Here is an 18,307-nt window from a genome sequence, read left to right on the forward strand (position 1 = left end):
AGCCCATAATTTCTAGCTATCTTAAATTATGAATTATTCATGATTTGTATATCAAAGAAAAGGAATATACGAAGGACTGTTAGGATGAAGAACATAGTGAAGCAATTCAAGAATCATAATATCCTCACCATGAAAACAGCGACGCATACATACACGTAGTAAAAGAATATACACTGCCACCAACTGAAAAACAGAAGACAGTTATGTAGTGGGAACTGACAAGAAAAAATATTTTTTTCATTTCACTGCTCAAAGGGCGCAGTGGAGCAGCTCCCGGCGGGACAGGAAAGCACACCATCGCAATGCACCGCCCTTGAGCGCTCCCGTTCATAGGGCGATCGGTCAATCGGTCGGTCGGTCGGTCGGTCAGTCTCTCTCTCTCTCTCTCTCTCTCTCTCTCTCTCTCTCTCTCTCTCTCTCTCTCTCTCTCTGATACAGCTTCGGGAGCCATCTCGTACAACAACATACGTACATCTCGATATTGTTGTAGCGTTGTCTCTCAACATCAGGTGACTACAGACAAACAAAACTGACAGTATACTCGTGCACATCCATATGTTGCCCAATAACTCTGGCGTCGTCACTAAGTGGAAGCATCCCTCAATGCTCCGGTTCCTGAATTAATTCACACTGAAGGGCACGCGAGGTGGTAGCAGCGAGGAAGGACGTGTGGTACTGTGGCGGTGGCCCTTGATTCCTATTGAACTCTACTTGTTCATTCTGAGGATGTTAACATATAAAGTCGTGTAAGATTCATGTTTTTCAGATTGTGAACACCACCGTGCTGCTGTATCAGTATAAATGTCAACATGTACTAAAATTTGGTTGCCGAGATTTTTCATGAACCGGTGACAGTTTCCGGCTCAAAATCCACGTGGACTTCATAATTCATCCACATAAGTGCCCTTGTTATCATGATAATGGAGTCATCCATACCAAATGGACTTCCTAACTAGCTGAATGTATTTTAAAAAGGGAATTTGCTTGATAGCAGTGGTGAGATTTTGTCTTAAGTACAGTATATGATGAAACTCCTGACCACCTTCCGTCATTTTCATCACAGTTTGACCATTGTGACAAAAGTGCAACACAAGGAAAGAATATCTCTGGCAAAGGTTTCAAGCTGTACCTCCAGAGGCAAAGCGGGCTGGAAAACAAGCTCACATGGCTAGCTTCGCCGCGTCATCAGGTACTGCGCGGCGGACTGGCCCTTCTGCCCACCGTCCCGCCTGATCACCTGTGGCCACACTCACAACAGTCGTCACGGCCTTGTAACGGCTTAACGACGCCCGTAAGCTGTTTTCCGATATTCGCAGCGCATCCATATCAGCCACGCCGGATCGTGACCCTGCTGGTGCCGCGGACCCAACGTGGCGCTACTGCTGCGTTTCATAACCAGTAAATAGGAAACATTAATTTTCATATTACCGCTCTGCCTTCCTCCGTGTAAATATGACTACGTATTGTGTCACGGAAGATGTATGGGAGGTGTGTGTGTGTGTGTGTGTGTGTGTGTGTGTGTGTGTGTGTGTGTGTGTGTGTGTGTGTGTGTGTGTGTGTGTGTGTGTGATGTAATGCGAACAGGCTGATAGATAGATAGATAAACAAATATATCAATTAACACATTTTTTATAAAGGATGGCGCCGTCATAAGTGTTGTAATATATGCTCTGATATTTATCACCAAGTTTTCATATTGACGAGTGTGTTGTTGAAGGCACGGGGAGTATAGATCAATATATATATTTCTATGTCGGTCTGTCTGTCTGTCGGTCTGCCTACTGATCTATCTATCTATAAATTTATTTCATATGCATGACTCCACACACACACACACACACACACACACACACACACACACACACACACACACAGGTAAAAACTTCTAGAAACTATTTGTTCAAAGATAAGGGAAAAATGTATTCCACACACACACACACACACGTAAAAACTTCTAGAGACGATTTGTTCAAAGATAAGGAAAACAAAGAAAAATGAGAGACTGTCACGAATGAAGAAAATTAAGAAGTCCCAGGAATAAAGCTCGATGATGGAATGCCACATAAACGATTAACGCCAGAGATAAATAGAGAAAAATAGAAAGAGGCACAGAAAATAATGACAAATGGGAGGGACAGGCGGAATGCCAGAGGAGGCGTGGAATGGCTCGGGGCAAAGATCTAGTGTGGGATTTGACGGTAAAATATATAAAGGACACAAAATGGCAGACTGGAGGCGGAACAGCATGGAAAGAGATGTGCATACCTCTGAAAATTAAAGAGAAAGAAAAGCGATATTCTTTACGATGAAAATATGAGATCGGGTTATACTCACGGAACAAAGGCATGGGAGTTAGAGGAACTATACCACGAGAAGGAAGAAGGAACACAAGTCTTGTAGAAAAAACAGAAAGCTACTCGTATGCACATAGGTGGTTATAATTGCTGAACAAAGACTTGGAAGAGAGAGAGAGAGAGAGAGAGAGAGAGAGAGAGAGAGAGAGAGAGAGAGAGAGAGAGAGAGAGAGAGAGAGAGAGAGAGAGAGAGAGAATTTATACCAAAAGTAGGAAGGAATGCAAATTTTATAAAGAGATATACAGAAAAAAAAAATGTACTTAGAGGGTTAAACCGCTAGAACAAAGGCTTAGAAGAAAGAAGATTTATACCAAAACCAAAACAGGAATGCAAGTTTGGTACAAAAATATATAGAGAAAACCGAAAGATATGCACATAGTATCTATAAATCTAGAAAACGCTTGTGATACTCTTAAAGTGCCTCGTCCGGAAACGTGGCGATGCATGTGAGAGCAGGAAGTGTCAGAAAAATATGAGGGGATGTTCACAGATCTGTTCAAATATCACTCCTCACTTGCACTAGAAATTCTCATTAAGAAGTCAGACAGAATGAGAGTGCTAAACAGACATGGAGACAGGAAAAGGAGTGACAGACAGACAGACAGACAGACAGAAAGGCATGATTGAAAGACAGAAACAAATAAGTAGACAGTAAAACACACACTCAGACAGGAAGAAAAACAAACACAGACAGACGGACAGACAGAAAGACAAAGATGAATGGATGGAGAGAGAGAGAGAGAGAGAGAGAGAGAGAGAGAGAGAGAGAGAGAGAGAGAGAGAGAGAGAGAGAGAGAGAGAGAGAGAGAGAGAGAGAAAGGCAAAAAAAAAAACAGAGAAATAGAAAGAATAACGTATACACGCAGAAAGACAAACAGACAGACAAACGGAAAGACAGAAAAACGGATAAACAGACAGACAGACAGACAGAAAAACGGATTAATAGAGACAGACAGGCAGTAACCGTGTATATAAAAGAAATTGACGTACAGACAGGTAGACGGGCAGACAGGTAAACAGGTAGACAGACACAATAGGTACAACAAAGAGTGTCAGTGGCCTCAATTACATCAGCGAGTAATTTAATGCACGGTTTGAATCCTGAAGAGTCCATTTTATCGAGTGGTAATGGGGGATGCAAACATGCCTGATATATTGGACATGTAAAGATATGTCTGACTCGCGAACCATCATAGGCTGTCATTAATCCTTATCACCATCATTTCCATCATCATCATCATCATCACCACCACGCTGCCTCGTCGTTAATTAGTTGTCATTATCGTTTTCGTTTTCACTATTACCACCCTCCTCCTCCTCCTCCTTCTCATCATCATCATCATTATAATCCTCATCATCATCACGTTGCGTTAGTTATTTCTACTCTTATTATGCTCATCGTTATCAGAGTCACTGTCTTTATTGTCACTGTCATTCTTTTTGTCACCATCATCACCATCTTTACCATAGGTGTAAATACTGAGAGAGAGAGAGAGAGAGAGAGAGAGAGAGAGAGAGAGAGAGAGAGAGAGAGAGAGAGAGAGAGAGAGAGAGAGAGAGAGAGAGAGAGAGAGAGACTAAAGATTCTCATACTAAACGCTGCTACAGAATTTACTCACAATCCCCCACGATCATTCCTCTCCTTACACTCCAAACTTTCCTGCGCATTATTCCCCATTTTTCTCCCGACCAACTTAAGTATTAAAGTGTCCAATAAGTAAAGTTTTTAGTGTTATCTTGGTATAAAATAGGCTAACCTGTGTAATCATAAAATGTCTAAATTCCCTTATCTGACCTCTGAGACTTTGGAACAAGTGAATTATCCAGCTTAAAAACTCTACCTTAATTTGATTACTACCCGACCCATTCTAAATAACACGCCGGTGAATTTTATATTACCAGCACACTCTGTACTCGCAAAAGAATGGTGCTACCTTGAAATTATGACATTTAACTTATATCTGCAGGAAATTTGCGATTGCTGTCTTCTGGTAGTGAATCTTTATTTTCCTTGTATACCGCTCACTTGAGTCTACCTATATTCTACTAAAAGGTTTACAGTCTTGAGTCATACACTGCAAAATACTCATATGTTTATCATCTCAGGGAACTCATCCACAGACGGTGCTTTGCTTGAGTGCTGGTGGATGTGATCAGTGTTTTATTAAGTATGCTAAAACTGAGTATTGTAATATAGGCGGTGGTTTTCTTAGTGACGCCTTGTAAGCAACAACCTACAGGGAAAGAGATCATCCTTATCTACACCACACAGAAGGCTGGTAATAGCATGAAATAAATCGTAAGGAGGCGAGGAGTGTTTGAATGAAGCCTCGTGTGTTACTCAGTCAAGATTATTAGGCGGCCGACAATCGCTTACTTCATTATTTGATAAGGCAAGCCACTCCCAGAAATCCCCCTCCAACCTAAACAAAGTAGAGAACATAAATTGATAAAAGCTCCCGTGGTTTAGAATCCGAAGGGACTTGTGGGTAACTTTTTTTTTAGTGGCAGGCCCAACCGCTCTTTTTTTTCGTCCTTTCTGTAAGTTCAGTGCTCCCTGCTCACCTCACTCACCCAATTCTCTTTCAGTCCCTGGTCGCTGCACTTCCTCATTGCTCACTCTACCCATGTACGTTGCTCCACACATGTTCCCCAGACACCTCATCTCCATTACATTCAATATCCTCTTCTCTCCTGCTCCCCTGTTCCTTGCCTTACCTCCATACATTCCTGTTGGTAATACTACATCTTCACACAACGCTCTCCTTGCATTCATTATAAGCGACTTGCAATTACACATTCTGTTCATTCCTTACCACACATTTCTTGTTCATTCACTCGAAATGTCACCTCTGCATTTCCTTTCTCCACAGCGCGTGCTACTCTCAATACTTGAAACAGTCTAGTTCTTCGAGGAATTTGTCATTAAAAAATACATTTATCCTGCTCTCATTTGCCTTTCTCCTCATTTCTCCACTCTTAGTCTTATTTACTTTCTTTTTCACACTCCTCCAAACTGTTAATAAAGTATAATGTGCAAACAGCAGCTGATTCAGCGTTCACCACACCCGAACCTTTAACTATTACTCTAACATTCACCTCCATTAGAATACCATATATCAGTATCTATCTATGTATATATATATATATATATATATATATATATATATATATATATATATATATATATATATATATATATATATATATATATATATATATATATATATATATATGCTTCAGACAAGTCTCCTTTGGAAGTTAGTGCGGCAACATCCTCATCAAGGCTTTACACACCACCGACATTTCCATCCCAATGAGTTCAGAACGTCGGTCGCGGCGTGTGTCCTGCAGCTACATTGAGCTCTGCTGTCGCCGTCACCGCTAGGCACCGATATAACGAGATTCCGGCGGTGCCTCTGACTTCTGAATGATTCTAATATTAAACACATCTCTTACTTCATGAAGCGGAGTTCCAGGTATCGTTATCTGGGTCCATGAGCCCTGCCTTGCTTTGAAGGTGTCTCTCAGCATGCGTCCTCATACGTACTCGCAGCACTTACCTGGAGAAAAGATAGAAAAAAGATTTCATGAAGATTTAAAGGTAAGAAGGAAAGATGTATGAAACGGCGTGAGAGGGGAGGAGAAAGGACAAGAGAAAAGGGAAATAAAAAATGAATAGTGTATGAAGGAAACAAGGTGAAAAGGAAGGAAGGAAGAGAGGAAGGCACAAAAGAAACAAAAAAAAATAATAAAAAACAAGGAAAAAAGCAAGAACACAGAGAAACCAGGAAGAAAGACAAGACAGAGGGTGGGGAGTGCGAGTAAGGAAAAAGAGGCCAAAGAATGAAAAGTGGCATGATGACAGACAACAACAACGTAAAGAAGTCGAGGAAAAGAAAATATCGAAACCAAAAATGATGTATCCCTAAAAATAAAGAGAAAGACCATGAGCTTTTTTCTCTCTCTTACTACACAAGATGCTGTATACTGCTTATTACAAACAAATATATTCGTGAGACGCATGTATAAAACCCCAATGTTTTTATCCCTAAACACTAAAAATTTAAAGCAGCCATATTTAGCCCCGTGAAATAGTTCCTCTCGTTCCTTCTATAATCCTATTTCATTTCATACATCGTCATCAGTTTTTTTGCCTCAATCCACCAATGGCGGACCACTGCGAGGCCACTCATTAATGGATTCAACACTGTGCCTTACAAGTCCTCAATAATGAAAGCAGCATTTTCTCTCTCTCTCTCTCTCTCTCTCTGATTTTTATTTTATTTTCCTTTTTTTTTTTTTTTTGTACCGCGCAGTCATTACCTTGATTAGATTATTATACGTTTTCTTTTCCCCCACGGGCTCGCTATCTGACTTTTTTTTTATCCTAATCTTCTTTTTTTTTCTTTTTATGAGTAGGGAAAGGTTGCGATTTTTCTCTCGTTGATAATAAGCGGATATGTGTATATTTTCCAATCGAGTAAGACAGAAAGCACCGAGTCATATCGTAGGAGAAAGGGATTACGAAATCTTTACGGGCAAAATGTACAGCATGTGGAAGACGGCGAAGGAGCTCTGAAAGAAGTGAGAAGCAGGACAGCATGGAATGATCCTGGCACAGTGAGGGTGATGGAGGTATGGAAGTGCGTATTTTAGGGAGAAAGGAGTTACGAAATACTTAACAGAAAAATGTAGTGCATATAGAAGGAAAAGAAGGGAGTCTGAAGGAAGGGGGAGAACAGCATCTCTTACCTGGGAAAGTGGGAATGATGGAGGTGTGAAGGTGTTTAGGTCAGAGGTGTTTTAGTGAGGTGATCCTGGTGTCGTGATGGAGTGAGGGCGGTAGTGGACTGTGGCGCGGTAAGGTTTGGGAGGAGGTGTGGTTGGCAAGGAGCTGCCGGGTGCTGGTGAGAAGTAAAGGGCGTCGTTGAGGGGTCTACACAAAGCTGGGTGCATCATTTTACTTTCAAAGGTGAAAATCGCATTTTGCACCCCTGCCTCGGAAAAGGAAAAAAAATACACTTCCAATGCATAAAACACACACACACACACACACACACACACACACACACACACACACACACACACACACACACACACACACACACACACACACACACACACGAAGCATTCTTTCCACTCTCCTATAGGCAAGACCATCACACTTTACGTCCCGCTGCACAAACATCGCCACTTTATAAGCAAAACAAGAACATTTTACCCTCAGCCAAAGAAAACAGAAGTGCACAATTTTGTCCCAGTAAGACACAGCATCAGTTAGTCTTGCATCTGTAGTGGCAGCATCTCTTCTTCTCCTCCTCCTACTGCACCTCCTACTGCTGCTGCTGCTGCTACTGCTGTTCCTGTGCCTCGCATCTCCCTTAAGACTGCCCTTTCCATACTACTTCTACTACTACTACTACTACTACTTCTACTACTCATTTGCATTGACAACCCTTGGGAACAGTTACATTTACACAGACACGACTTTACCAGGGGCGTTACCGTGGCAATGAGCCCAGCACGACGTTTCATCAGTAATGTCTCATGTAACAAACCAGTGGATATTCAAAAAGCCACCCTATCTCCACTGTGTTTTTTGAGATACTGTAAGAACCAAGCGTATTAGTATTATCACTGTAAGATACGAAAAGAAACGTGGTAGGAACGATACGCGGGAAATGCGAGGCTGCCGTGTGATGCTTTCAAGTTTTGCAGCATGAAGAAAGAGGCAAAGTTTGATAGATGTGAAGTCGGATAACAGAAAGAGGATGGAGAACAAGAAGAACGGGGACAAGAATAAGATGAAGGCGGACACGACGACGACGATGATGATGATGATGATGATGATGATGATGATGGTGGTGGTGGTGGTGGTGGTAGTGGTGGTGGTGGTGGTGATGATAATGAACAAAGGAGTACATAAGTAAGCAGAATAAACCTTGATAATTACGAATATAGCGTGGTTGATTTCTCTATTCTACATCATCATTATACGAGTAAGTATTGGTTCAGGAAAGAAAGGTGGAAAGATTTTTCCCCTCCCCTGTTCTCCGGCACACTGCCAATAGGAAGGAAAACTTATCTTCATATCAATATAAAAAGCAGGATATGAAATTATTCACTGGAGAGAGAGAAAGGAATTTTTTTTTGTACAAAACACTTGGTATATAATTTGAAATCTACAATAAGTAAATGCATATTTCATTAACTGTGATCATTAGCTTTTTTTTTATATATAATAAAAATAAATAATCACTAAAATATTAATAAAGTCATGTTGAGGAACAGAAGCGGAAAAAAAAACTTTTCCTTCAATAAAAGAGCAATGCATTACACAACAATTAGGGAGGAAGTAACTGTTTCCATACGAGAAAGCGAGGAACTGTTGCAGGAAGGAGCTCCTGCCGTCTGGGGAGAAGTTAGGAAATGTATAAATGCAAAAGAGGGACTACCGCTCCCTGAGAGACCCTAATAAAAATGCGTAAATGACGAGGAAAGGGACTCCTGCTGAGGAGAGGAAAGACGAACGACGTGCAGGTGAGCGAGACTTGGAACACTCGCTCTCCTTCTCCAGAGTGCGGGACATTATAGGCATCGTCGCTTTTACGTCGAGAATATATTTTGTAGAATGATCCCTGTTGCCTTGCATCATTCCTGCTTAGGTAATATCACTATTGCACTCGATGTGTGAATAAACTGGTTATGTGAGTGGCTTGTTCCATTGTGTGTTGACAGTATTAGAGGAAATTTTCTACTCGTCTTAGTATTACAGGCATTTTTTGCAGAAGTCATTACTTCTCAGCGTTAAATTAATTTTGAGTTCAAGGATTTATCAGAGAAAGACACGTCAGAAGCATTATGCATCTTAAAAACCTGTAGAAATATCCGGTTAGCAAGAGATTCAACCGCTCCTCATACAGTTATGTTTTTGATTTCAGTATTAGTTTTATAGCACGGTATTGTGGTCTTCTCACGAATTCAGCAGGCTCCTTGTACCTGTGGGAACAATACCGTAGCGCGTGTTCTACCCACTTGTTTTGTGGTAAGGAGGAGAAGAGCAAGAAAAGAAACGTGAGCGAGGAAATTAAACAAAAATAAATGAAACACCTGAAGACATAAGAAGATTTACCAGAAACTCTTACCACCGAGAAGAAAAATGCAGGAGGAGCGCGCAGGTGCAATGTAAAAGGAATAATAGTGAAGCAGCAACTAGCCAGTAAAACCCGCCACCTGGTAACCGTAGATTTCCGCAAGCCCGCTCTGTTGCAAGTTTAGGGCGTAAAAGCGACGTTTGGCGAGTAAACATGACCCCGGTTTCTCTCGCATCCGTTTCCTCTTTTGCACACACTGACGATATCTATTTGAACAGCTTACCTCCACCACCTTGTGTTCCCCGTAAGTTTTCCCACCTAAAATACCGTCCATCCATCGCGTTTCATACATATATTCCAAGTGTGTCACTCCGCTGGTTGGCCAGGATCCCGTCTGTCACAGCATTTACATATTCTATTAATATGCGTTACAATTACTGCTCTCTCTCTCTTTCTCTCTGTCTATCTATCTATCTATCTTTTTCTCTCTCTCTCTCTCTCACTGCTCGCTTCTTTGTCCTGCACCTCTCCCTGTTTTGCTCCATTTATACATTTCTAATGATATTATTCCGATTCTCTCTCTCTCTCTCTCTCTCTCTCTCTCTCTCTCTCTCTCTCTCTCTCTCTCTCTCTCTCTCTCTCTCTCTCTCTCTCTCTCTCTCTCTCTCTCTCTCTCTCTCTCTGCTTCTTTCGATTCTCAGATAAACATACACACTCACACTCACACACACACACACACACACACACACACACACACACACACACACACACACACACACACACACGGCGCGGAGTAAACATCCAGGACTTTTTTCAAACCTTGAGTCTACAAACTTGGCCCACATCTTTCTGCTTACACAGCCTACTATGGCGTGATAGATCACTCTCCTGGGTGTTATTGGCACCTCCTGCAGATTCTGAGGGATGGTGGCGCGATGGGAATGTTAGATGGTGATTGTGAACTCCGATATTAATAGTTAGGCGTGATAGTGATAGGATGGTGGTAGTGGTGGAAGAATTGAGTATTACAATCCAGATGATGGTGAGCGTAGTAGGTTCAGGTGGTATGGTTAGCAGAGGCGGCAGAAGGGTGGTGGAAAGTGTGGCAGTGCAGGTGTTGGCGGAGATGGTAGTGGTTGGGATGGTGGTGCAGGTAGGGTGGGGTGGGGGTGAGGGTGGTGGTGATGGTGGCGGTGCAGGCACCTGGTAGGCATTGACTGATGTGTCTGGGGCACACAAACTTGTAATTACTTTGTCGTAAAATGTGGTTTTCGAGTATAATATTTAAAGAGTTTTGATTACTTTGAAAGTGATCCAGGACATTCTATCCATGAAAAAAAAGGAAAAGGAAAGAAAATTAAAAACGGTCTCGTTATCTATCCATGAATTTCCCTCGCACGTCTCGGTATCACACAACATCATGAAGTCGAAAGGAAAAGTTTAAATTATTATTTTTTTGTTTTCCTTCATGGTTTCCTTCAAGTTTGTCAGAACATTATGCACAACTTGTTCAAGTAACCCATAAATAATTTTCCTCACAGGGACTTTTACTTGATCAGTGTCCAGGACATAAGGTGTAAACCTGACTCACAGGTGCTTGGAGGCACAATCTACGCACCGTGCCTTAGCTAGAGTAGTCATGCAAATGTTGCCTCGCCTATGTCCACACGAAAATACGGAGTTATTATGCCAAACGGAGATTGCAGCTCTCACAGATTCAGGGACACAGAAATATCACTGAATCAGCAAATAGGTTTTAACAAACCCTATAAATAATTCATTCCGCTGAAAGCTCATACTCTAACCGAAATACTATTAACAGCAATACTGTTGACAGTATCTGTACATCCTATCGTGGATACGGACTTTGAAAAGCACTTGCTCACACCCACATTACTAACAGGAGTGTGTAAGACGTGAAGAGGAAGTCCACGTGACGCTTGCATGCCCTTGTCTCTCCCTGACAGAAAGTCGAATTCCCTTTCTACCCTCACCCATCCCAGCACCAAAGCTATTTTTTTTTCCGCCCAGCTCCCAAACATGTAGATACACTCTCATTTCCCCCAGCTGTTTGCTTCTGTTTTAAATCGCTGACTTTGTTTCTCTATCTCGACAGTAAAGCAGGCTTTGGTAAAAGGAAAAAAAATTCTCTCTCCCTTCACACACCAGTGGAATAGCGACTCAGAATCCTCATTGCAATGGGCCGGCAGGGACGATGCCCCCATTGCGTGCCTCCTTCCCCCAAGGCCTCATCCACTCCAGACACAATCCCCCTTTCCTGACTGTTCCCCTGCTGGTCCCTCGCTCACCAAGAGGCGCCTCTGACCACCTGTGTATAGGAAGGCACTCCACCTTTACAACCTGTGCCTTCATTTCATTATTGCTGATCGTGTATGTACCATAACTAGTGTTCGTTCGAATTAACTTTGCTGGAAATATAAAAAGCGAAATATGTATCGCTTGTCATTGTTATGTATATCATAAAACTTCCGAACCTTGCCATCCCACATCTTTCATGAACGTGAACATACGAATACACCACTGCCTCTTGCTCATTCATCTCTCTCTATGATTGCTATCGACGTCCTCCCCATCGCATAACGCCACGACTGACTGCACCTTCCCCCGCTCGTCTCTTTTACTTAACCCCCAAAATGATACTCTAACAATTCTCTCACTGGGTCAACATTTATCGACTCTCGTGTCCATGAAATCCTCACTGAAAATTGCATCTCTGACTACCACTAACTCTTCCAGGCTCATCCTTGACCACCTTTCCTCCTACACGGGTACCACTGACCGTCCTCCTCCTCAGGGTTCGAGCGGGAGGTGCCGGGCTACCCTCGCTTCAGCTACCTGGGTCGGGCGTCTCTCGGTCAACACCACTTGCTCATCAGCGGCGTGACCACCACAGAGGACGGCGAGTACCAGTGCCAGGTGGGGCCCGGCTCCTCCAACCGCCCCATCTGGGCTGCCGCCAACGTCACCGTCCTGGGTGAGTCGCTAGTCGCTGTGTGTGTGTGTGTGTGTGTGTGTGTGTGTGTGTGTGTGTGTGTGTGTGTGTGTGTGTGTGTGTGTGTGTGTGTGTGTGTGTGTGTGTGTGTCGTATATAATATGCATGCTACATGATGCATGACGTAATCTATTTCTAATACCAAAGTGCACACACACACAGAGAGAGAGAGAGAGAGAGAGAGAGAGAGAGAGAGAGAGAGAGAGAGAGAGAGAGAGAGAGAGAGAGTAAATCCAAGACGAGAAATAAAAGCTCAACCCTCAGGTGGTGTACTCTCGGCGTGAGTAGCAGGACAGAGCAGGGAGGCTTCAAGAAATAGACTCACTAAGTGCCGCGGGGAGGCGACGTGACCTTCCTTACTCGCACATTGCCTCGCCTTCCCTTCCCTTGGGCCTCCACGCTCCTCCATGTTTGCAGGATCAAGAAAACTTTCCCAACCTGCCAGTATCTAAAAGGGAGCCAGACGAGTCCTGCACTACCCCACGAGTAAACACCTTCGATCTCTGGCCGTGGAAGGCGAAGCAGTCTGCTTTTCTGTTTACGAAAAATCTGAACTTCGCATATATTCCGATAAAAGATTTAGGTTTTATGCAGATGTTCTAGATTTATTTAATAGAAATATATTTTGAGCTCCTGAGATTTGCCAGTAAAGCCTAGAACTCATTTTGGAGAATAGTGAAAGCTACGCCGTTAAGATGAGAATACAGGAAGAATGCAATAGAGGTGAAACGTAAATATAACAAAAATGTCACGCGCATAGTATGTGGTATATACGTACTATGTAATACACTTATACAATTATATGGTGACACTGGTGAGTAACCTGGCTCATTTCGACAGAAACAACCTTACACTACTTATGAAAACAAACACTGACAGAATTGTTACGTGCATAGAATGTAATATACGTAATTTATAAAACACTTGACCAATTGCATGACACTAGTTGAATAAACTGGCTTACCACAAGAGAAACAATTCCACATTACTCATGCACACTCCCTTCCTATTCATTCCCACCTCTTCATCACCACCGCTCGCCACCGTCTTCCCCGGCTGATGCACGACCTCATTACTGCATCGATGTTTACCGGGATTACAAATTACCGGATATATTACAAAAATGCTGGTCGGATGCTACAATCCCTTATGGTTTATGGCGTCTATATTTCAGTCTGGATTTCCTCCCTGGGATGAGGCAACCTATTTATCCTTTGCCCCGCGCCCGCCAGGTAGCGAGGCCGATATTGCACACGGATAATAAGCAGAATTTGTCATTATTGCGAGGACTCAGACCAAATTGGGAAAGCAAAGTGTTTACGTAAATTGCTGAGTACTTGTGTGTGTGTGTGTGTGTGTGTGTGTGTGTGTGTGTGCAGACATCGTTTTACGTGTGGTGCAGGGAACTTTAGAGCGCAACCACGGTTCACAAGCTCCAGTCCAGCCAATCGGAAAGCGGCCATTCTGAGAATATGTAAATATCCACAAAGTTCTCAAGGCAAGGCATCCAGACAAGCGTGCCACTTCCACGTAACCAACTAAGCATCAGCCTTTATCCACACTTGAATTTCGTTTCCTAGTACTCGTCACTCACCTTGCAAATTTCGAACAGAATGCAACATCTAAGCCACCAACACCCACTAGCCCCCATCGCTTGCGGCAAAACGGTAATACAACGGTGTGTGGGAGATTCAGAACACCAGTACCATCCTCTCCAAAAGAAAAAGTGAATAGGGAAGTGATGTTGGGTAATATAGGACTGTGTGTGCGGGTGTGTGTGTGTTTGTGTAGATAGATAGACAGGCAAATGGATAGACAGATAGATAAAGCGATAGATACAGACAGACAGATGTACAGATATAGATAGGTAGATAGACAAATAAATAGATAGATAGGTAGATAGTTTTGCTAGTTTTGATAAACATGAATTGTCCAAAGAGCAAGGAGATAATTTATGCAAATATATATGTGTAATTATTTACCTGTATGATAATGGGGTGACAAATCTGTGTCTAATACTGACAGGTTAATTTAATTCACCAATGCTTCTCATTAGTGGCGCCGCAGAGCGTGGAGATCTCAGGGCGGAGCAAAGGGGAGGAGGTGGTGGTGGGGGACGGCAGCTCCTTAACCCTAGACTGTCTGGTGAAGGACGCACGCCCCGCCCCCACAGCTACGTGGCTCAGGGACGGCACCCCCCTACCCCCAGGTGAGAACTCCGTCCACGTGAATTAATCGGGTATACTTCAAAACTGATGTGTGAAGTGATGGATTGTTTCAAAGTTCCCGTCACTTTCACACACACACACACAATTATGCTGAGGCCGTGCGGGATGTTTACTGGTTTACATGGTGCTTCTGGAGTGGATAGCTATATGGCAACAGCTAACCTCTGTCTTCATTAGAATGCTGATGCGACGACAAGGAAGCTCAACTAAAATGGGCCTCTTTTAATGTGAAGCGCCTGAAATATTTACTAGCATTTTCTTTTTTATCAGAGGAGTTGGTAAATATTAAAATGTGTACCACTATTCAGCATTTTTTATCTTTTCATTCCGATCTCATCACTTTTCTTCTTTTAGTGAGAATATTCTTCCCACATCCAGTGACGAATGTATCGTGCCAATAAAAATTCTGAAGGTGAAACCGGTTCAGAAATCCGAGTCTTGTTGTGACGGTCAGTGCTGAATTCTTGTCACCCAGAGACCTCACTTTCTGGATGCATATATCGTTGGGACCTCCGAATAATTTCACTGCCTGTCTATAAGACACTTTCCTTAGCGAAATGTGGAGAAGACCACTGGAAAAACCTGTCAAAGCGCACTTGTTGTTCGCCCCATTTCTTTAAATAAATCTTTTAGATGCGAGTTTGGAAACTAGCTCACATGCTGTTGGTTTTTATATGTAATATCGAAAAATAGTCAGCATGACGTTATAGTTTGTACGCCCGTGTTATAAAACATTTTCAGATTATTGTGTTTATGTTCACGTGCTCAGCTTTTATTATTAGAGGATCTAAGTTGAGACGCTTGTCCAAGGCTTGTTAGTCCCTGTAGATCAATGAATAACTTTAAATACTTGACAGCGTTGCAATATTTCAAAAACCATCCCCGTAGCTCTTCGCATCCCTGGCTCACTGGTGTCAGGGTGGATGCTCCAACCATTGCGGCGCCTTTCATGGGCAAACCAAGGCGCTAGATCCCTGTCATCCAGTGTGAGTGGCTCTCCCTTTACCTAGCACGGCACTTTTCCATTTATACACGCGCCGTGACCTTTTCCCTCACCTGGTCCTCGCACCTTTGAAGGATCAACAAGTCGTTTTCCCTCGAGCACTTGATATGCAGAAGCACCGGAGTGACAATGGCCTGAATACTGTACCGAAGGAAACAGCTTTCTTTTCTATTTCCTTAAGTGAGGCTGTTTCTTTTCGAGTGTCCAGGTCACCTATCACGTCACTGTTTGTTGTGTTATTGCAATACATCTCAATAAAACCCCCGATACAATGTCTGTCAATAAAGTTTTTACCGAACAAGCAATCTTTAGGGACAGCGAGGACCGAACAGAAGATAAAATGTTCAGATATTCGTCGCATACATAAAACTTTCGAGAGTTCCTAAGCAAATACAACATTCACATCAGGAACTATAAAACACAGAGAGAAAAACAGCTGTGAGCAGCAGGCGTCAGTGTGGCTGGCGGCAGACGCAGCTCCACCACTCACAACAATCTCCTGCAGGGCTGGTGGACGACACGGTGGAGAAATCCCCGCTCCCCCGCAGGTGGAGCGTCAGGAGCCGCCTGATGCTAAGAGTGACGGCTGAGGACGACGGGCGGGTGTTATCCTGCGAGGCCGGCCACCCAGCCATTAGAGGGAACGCCATCCCGATGACCTCCGTCACCCTCTCCGTCCTCCGTGAGTATTAGATTCATTATCTCTCTCTCTCTCTCTCTCCCTTCTCTCTCTCTCTCTCTCTCTCTCTCTCTCTCTCTCTCTCTCTCTCTCTCTCTCTCTCTCTCTCTCTCTCTCTGTCTCTTATTCAACGCTTCATGTACTCTTTGCTTTCATACCCTCCTGAGATACGCTACGTTTTATAGAGATACTAATCTCCGCTTTCTTCTTTCTTCTCCCTTTCCTCAGTCCCTTATCACTCTTAAGTCTCTTCTCTCTCTCTCTCTCTCTCTCTCTCTCTCTCTCTCTCTCTCTCTCTCTCTCTCTCTCTCTCTCTCTCTCTCTCTCTTTTCTCCTCTTCTTTTGGTTCTTGTCCCTCTTCTTCGTTTATATTCTCTTCCCTCTTTATTTAGCTGTCCATCCCTCTTCCATCCCCCGCTCGTCTCACCACTCTCAGCCTGACTCAAGATTATATGCTCATACGTCTCTCGTCTCTTAAAGTTTTCTCGGTAAGGGAAGCAACAACTTTGGACAAACAGAAATGAATGAACGCATGAAGGAAGATACAAAAGAGAGCAAGGGAGACAAGTGGGAATTAAAGATGAAAAGGAGGAAAGACGGACAGACAGATAGATGGATGGATGGAGAAAGGGACACCCACACACACACCCACGCACACACACACACACACACACACACACACACACACACACACACGCACACAAACAGTCAAACCAGCCAACAGATAGACAGACAGACATGAAGACAATGGCAGATAGAGGCGACTTGTAGACAGAAAAATAAGCAGATAAGCAGACATGCAGATAGACATACACACACAAAAAAAAAAAATAGAAGGAACAAATAAAGAGAACGAGAGAGAAAAAAAAAAAAGAGGTGAAATTGAGTAGCTTTTTAAAACATCGCCCAAAGTTGAAAGAATAAAAAAGGGAAAGGGTACTTGAGGTGTAGAGACAAAGACACACACACACACACACACACACACACACACACACACACACACACACACAGAGAGAGAGAGAGAGAGAGAGAGAGAGAGAGAGAGAGAGAGAGAGGTAATTTAAAGGAACATAAAGTAAAGCCTCTCACACCTCCCTTCAGCAGCTAAAGACCGCTACCCAAACACCATTACTTGCCCTTTTTACGACGCCTGACCGGCTAATGGTCACTTTGCTAAAGCCGGAACATCAGAAACTTGCGGCTCGGGTTCACGGAGGTGTGTGTGTGAGAGAGAGAGAGAGAGAGAGAGAGAGAGAGAGAGAGAGAGAGAGAGAGAGAGAGAGAGAGAGAGAGAGAGAGAATGACAAACTGACTGACTGACTGACTGACTGACAGAAAGACAAATACAGAACCACGCTGGAATGGAGACAGACAAATGGACAAAGACATGCATACAAATAGACAGACAAATATAGAATAATACAGGGATGGAAAAGACAGATGGATGATGACATACAGCCTGACACACACACACACACACACACACACACACATACACACAAATAAAGAACAAGATAAGGGTGGAGAAAGACAGACGGACAGAGGGAAAGAAAGACAGACAGAAATACAATCTGACTGAATGATAGACAACCATACACCAAAGACTGACAAGATAGAAAAAACAAACTCATAGAAACAGAAAGGCAGATAGACAAAGATAAACTGACAGACAGACACGGAGAAACAAACAGACATGCTGAGAGACACAATTCTGGGTTTAGAGAGATACAGACAGAGGGAGGGAGGCGGAATTTACATAGTAATACGTATAAACCATACACAGTTCTGAAACCCTGACGGATGATACCTCCCATGTGTGGTGCGTGGCGTGTGCTGTGGCGGGCAGTGGAGGGCTGTGCTGGCCGCCGCTCTCACACACAAACGAATTCGCTGATGCAGTACAAGGCCAGCATCAGACGGACGGCACATAAC

General features: G+C 43.2%; 1 protein-coding gene across 1 annotated transcript in view; it reads left to right on the plus strand.

Moving 5' to 3' along the window:
- The window catches only part of LOC135114121 (nephrin-like), a 110,118-nt gene that overhangs the window by 88,433 nt on the left and 3,378 nt on the right, over positions 1-18,307 (plus strand). Inside the window, exons 4-6 of the mRNA XM_064029831.1 lie at positions 12,268-12,447; positions 14,522-14,674; positions 16,202-16,378. Of these exons, the coding sequence (XP_063885901.1) occupies positions 12,268-12,447; positions 14,522-14,674; positions 16,202-16,378 (510 nt within the window). The remainder of the gene's footprint in view (positions 1-12,267; positions 12,448-14,521; positions 14,675-16,201; positions 16,379-18,307) is intronic.

The sequence above is a fragment of the Scylla paramamosain genome, chromosome 27, assembly GCF_035594125.1.
Source record: "Scylla paramamosain isolate STU-SP2022 chromosome 27, ASM3559412v1, whole genome shotgun sequence".
In the NCBI taxonomy this organism is placed as follows: Eukaryota; Metazoa; Arthropoda; class Malacostraca; order Decapoda; family Portunidae; genus Scylla; species Scylla paramamosain.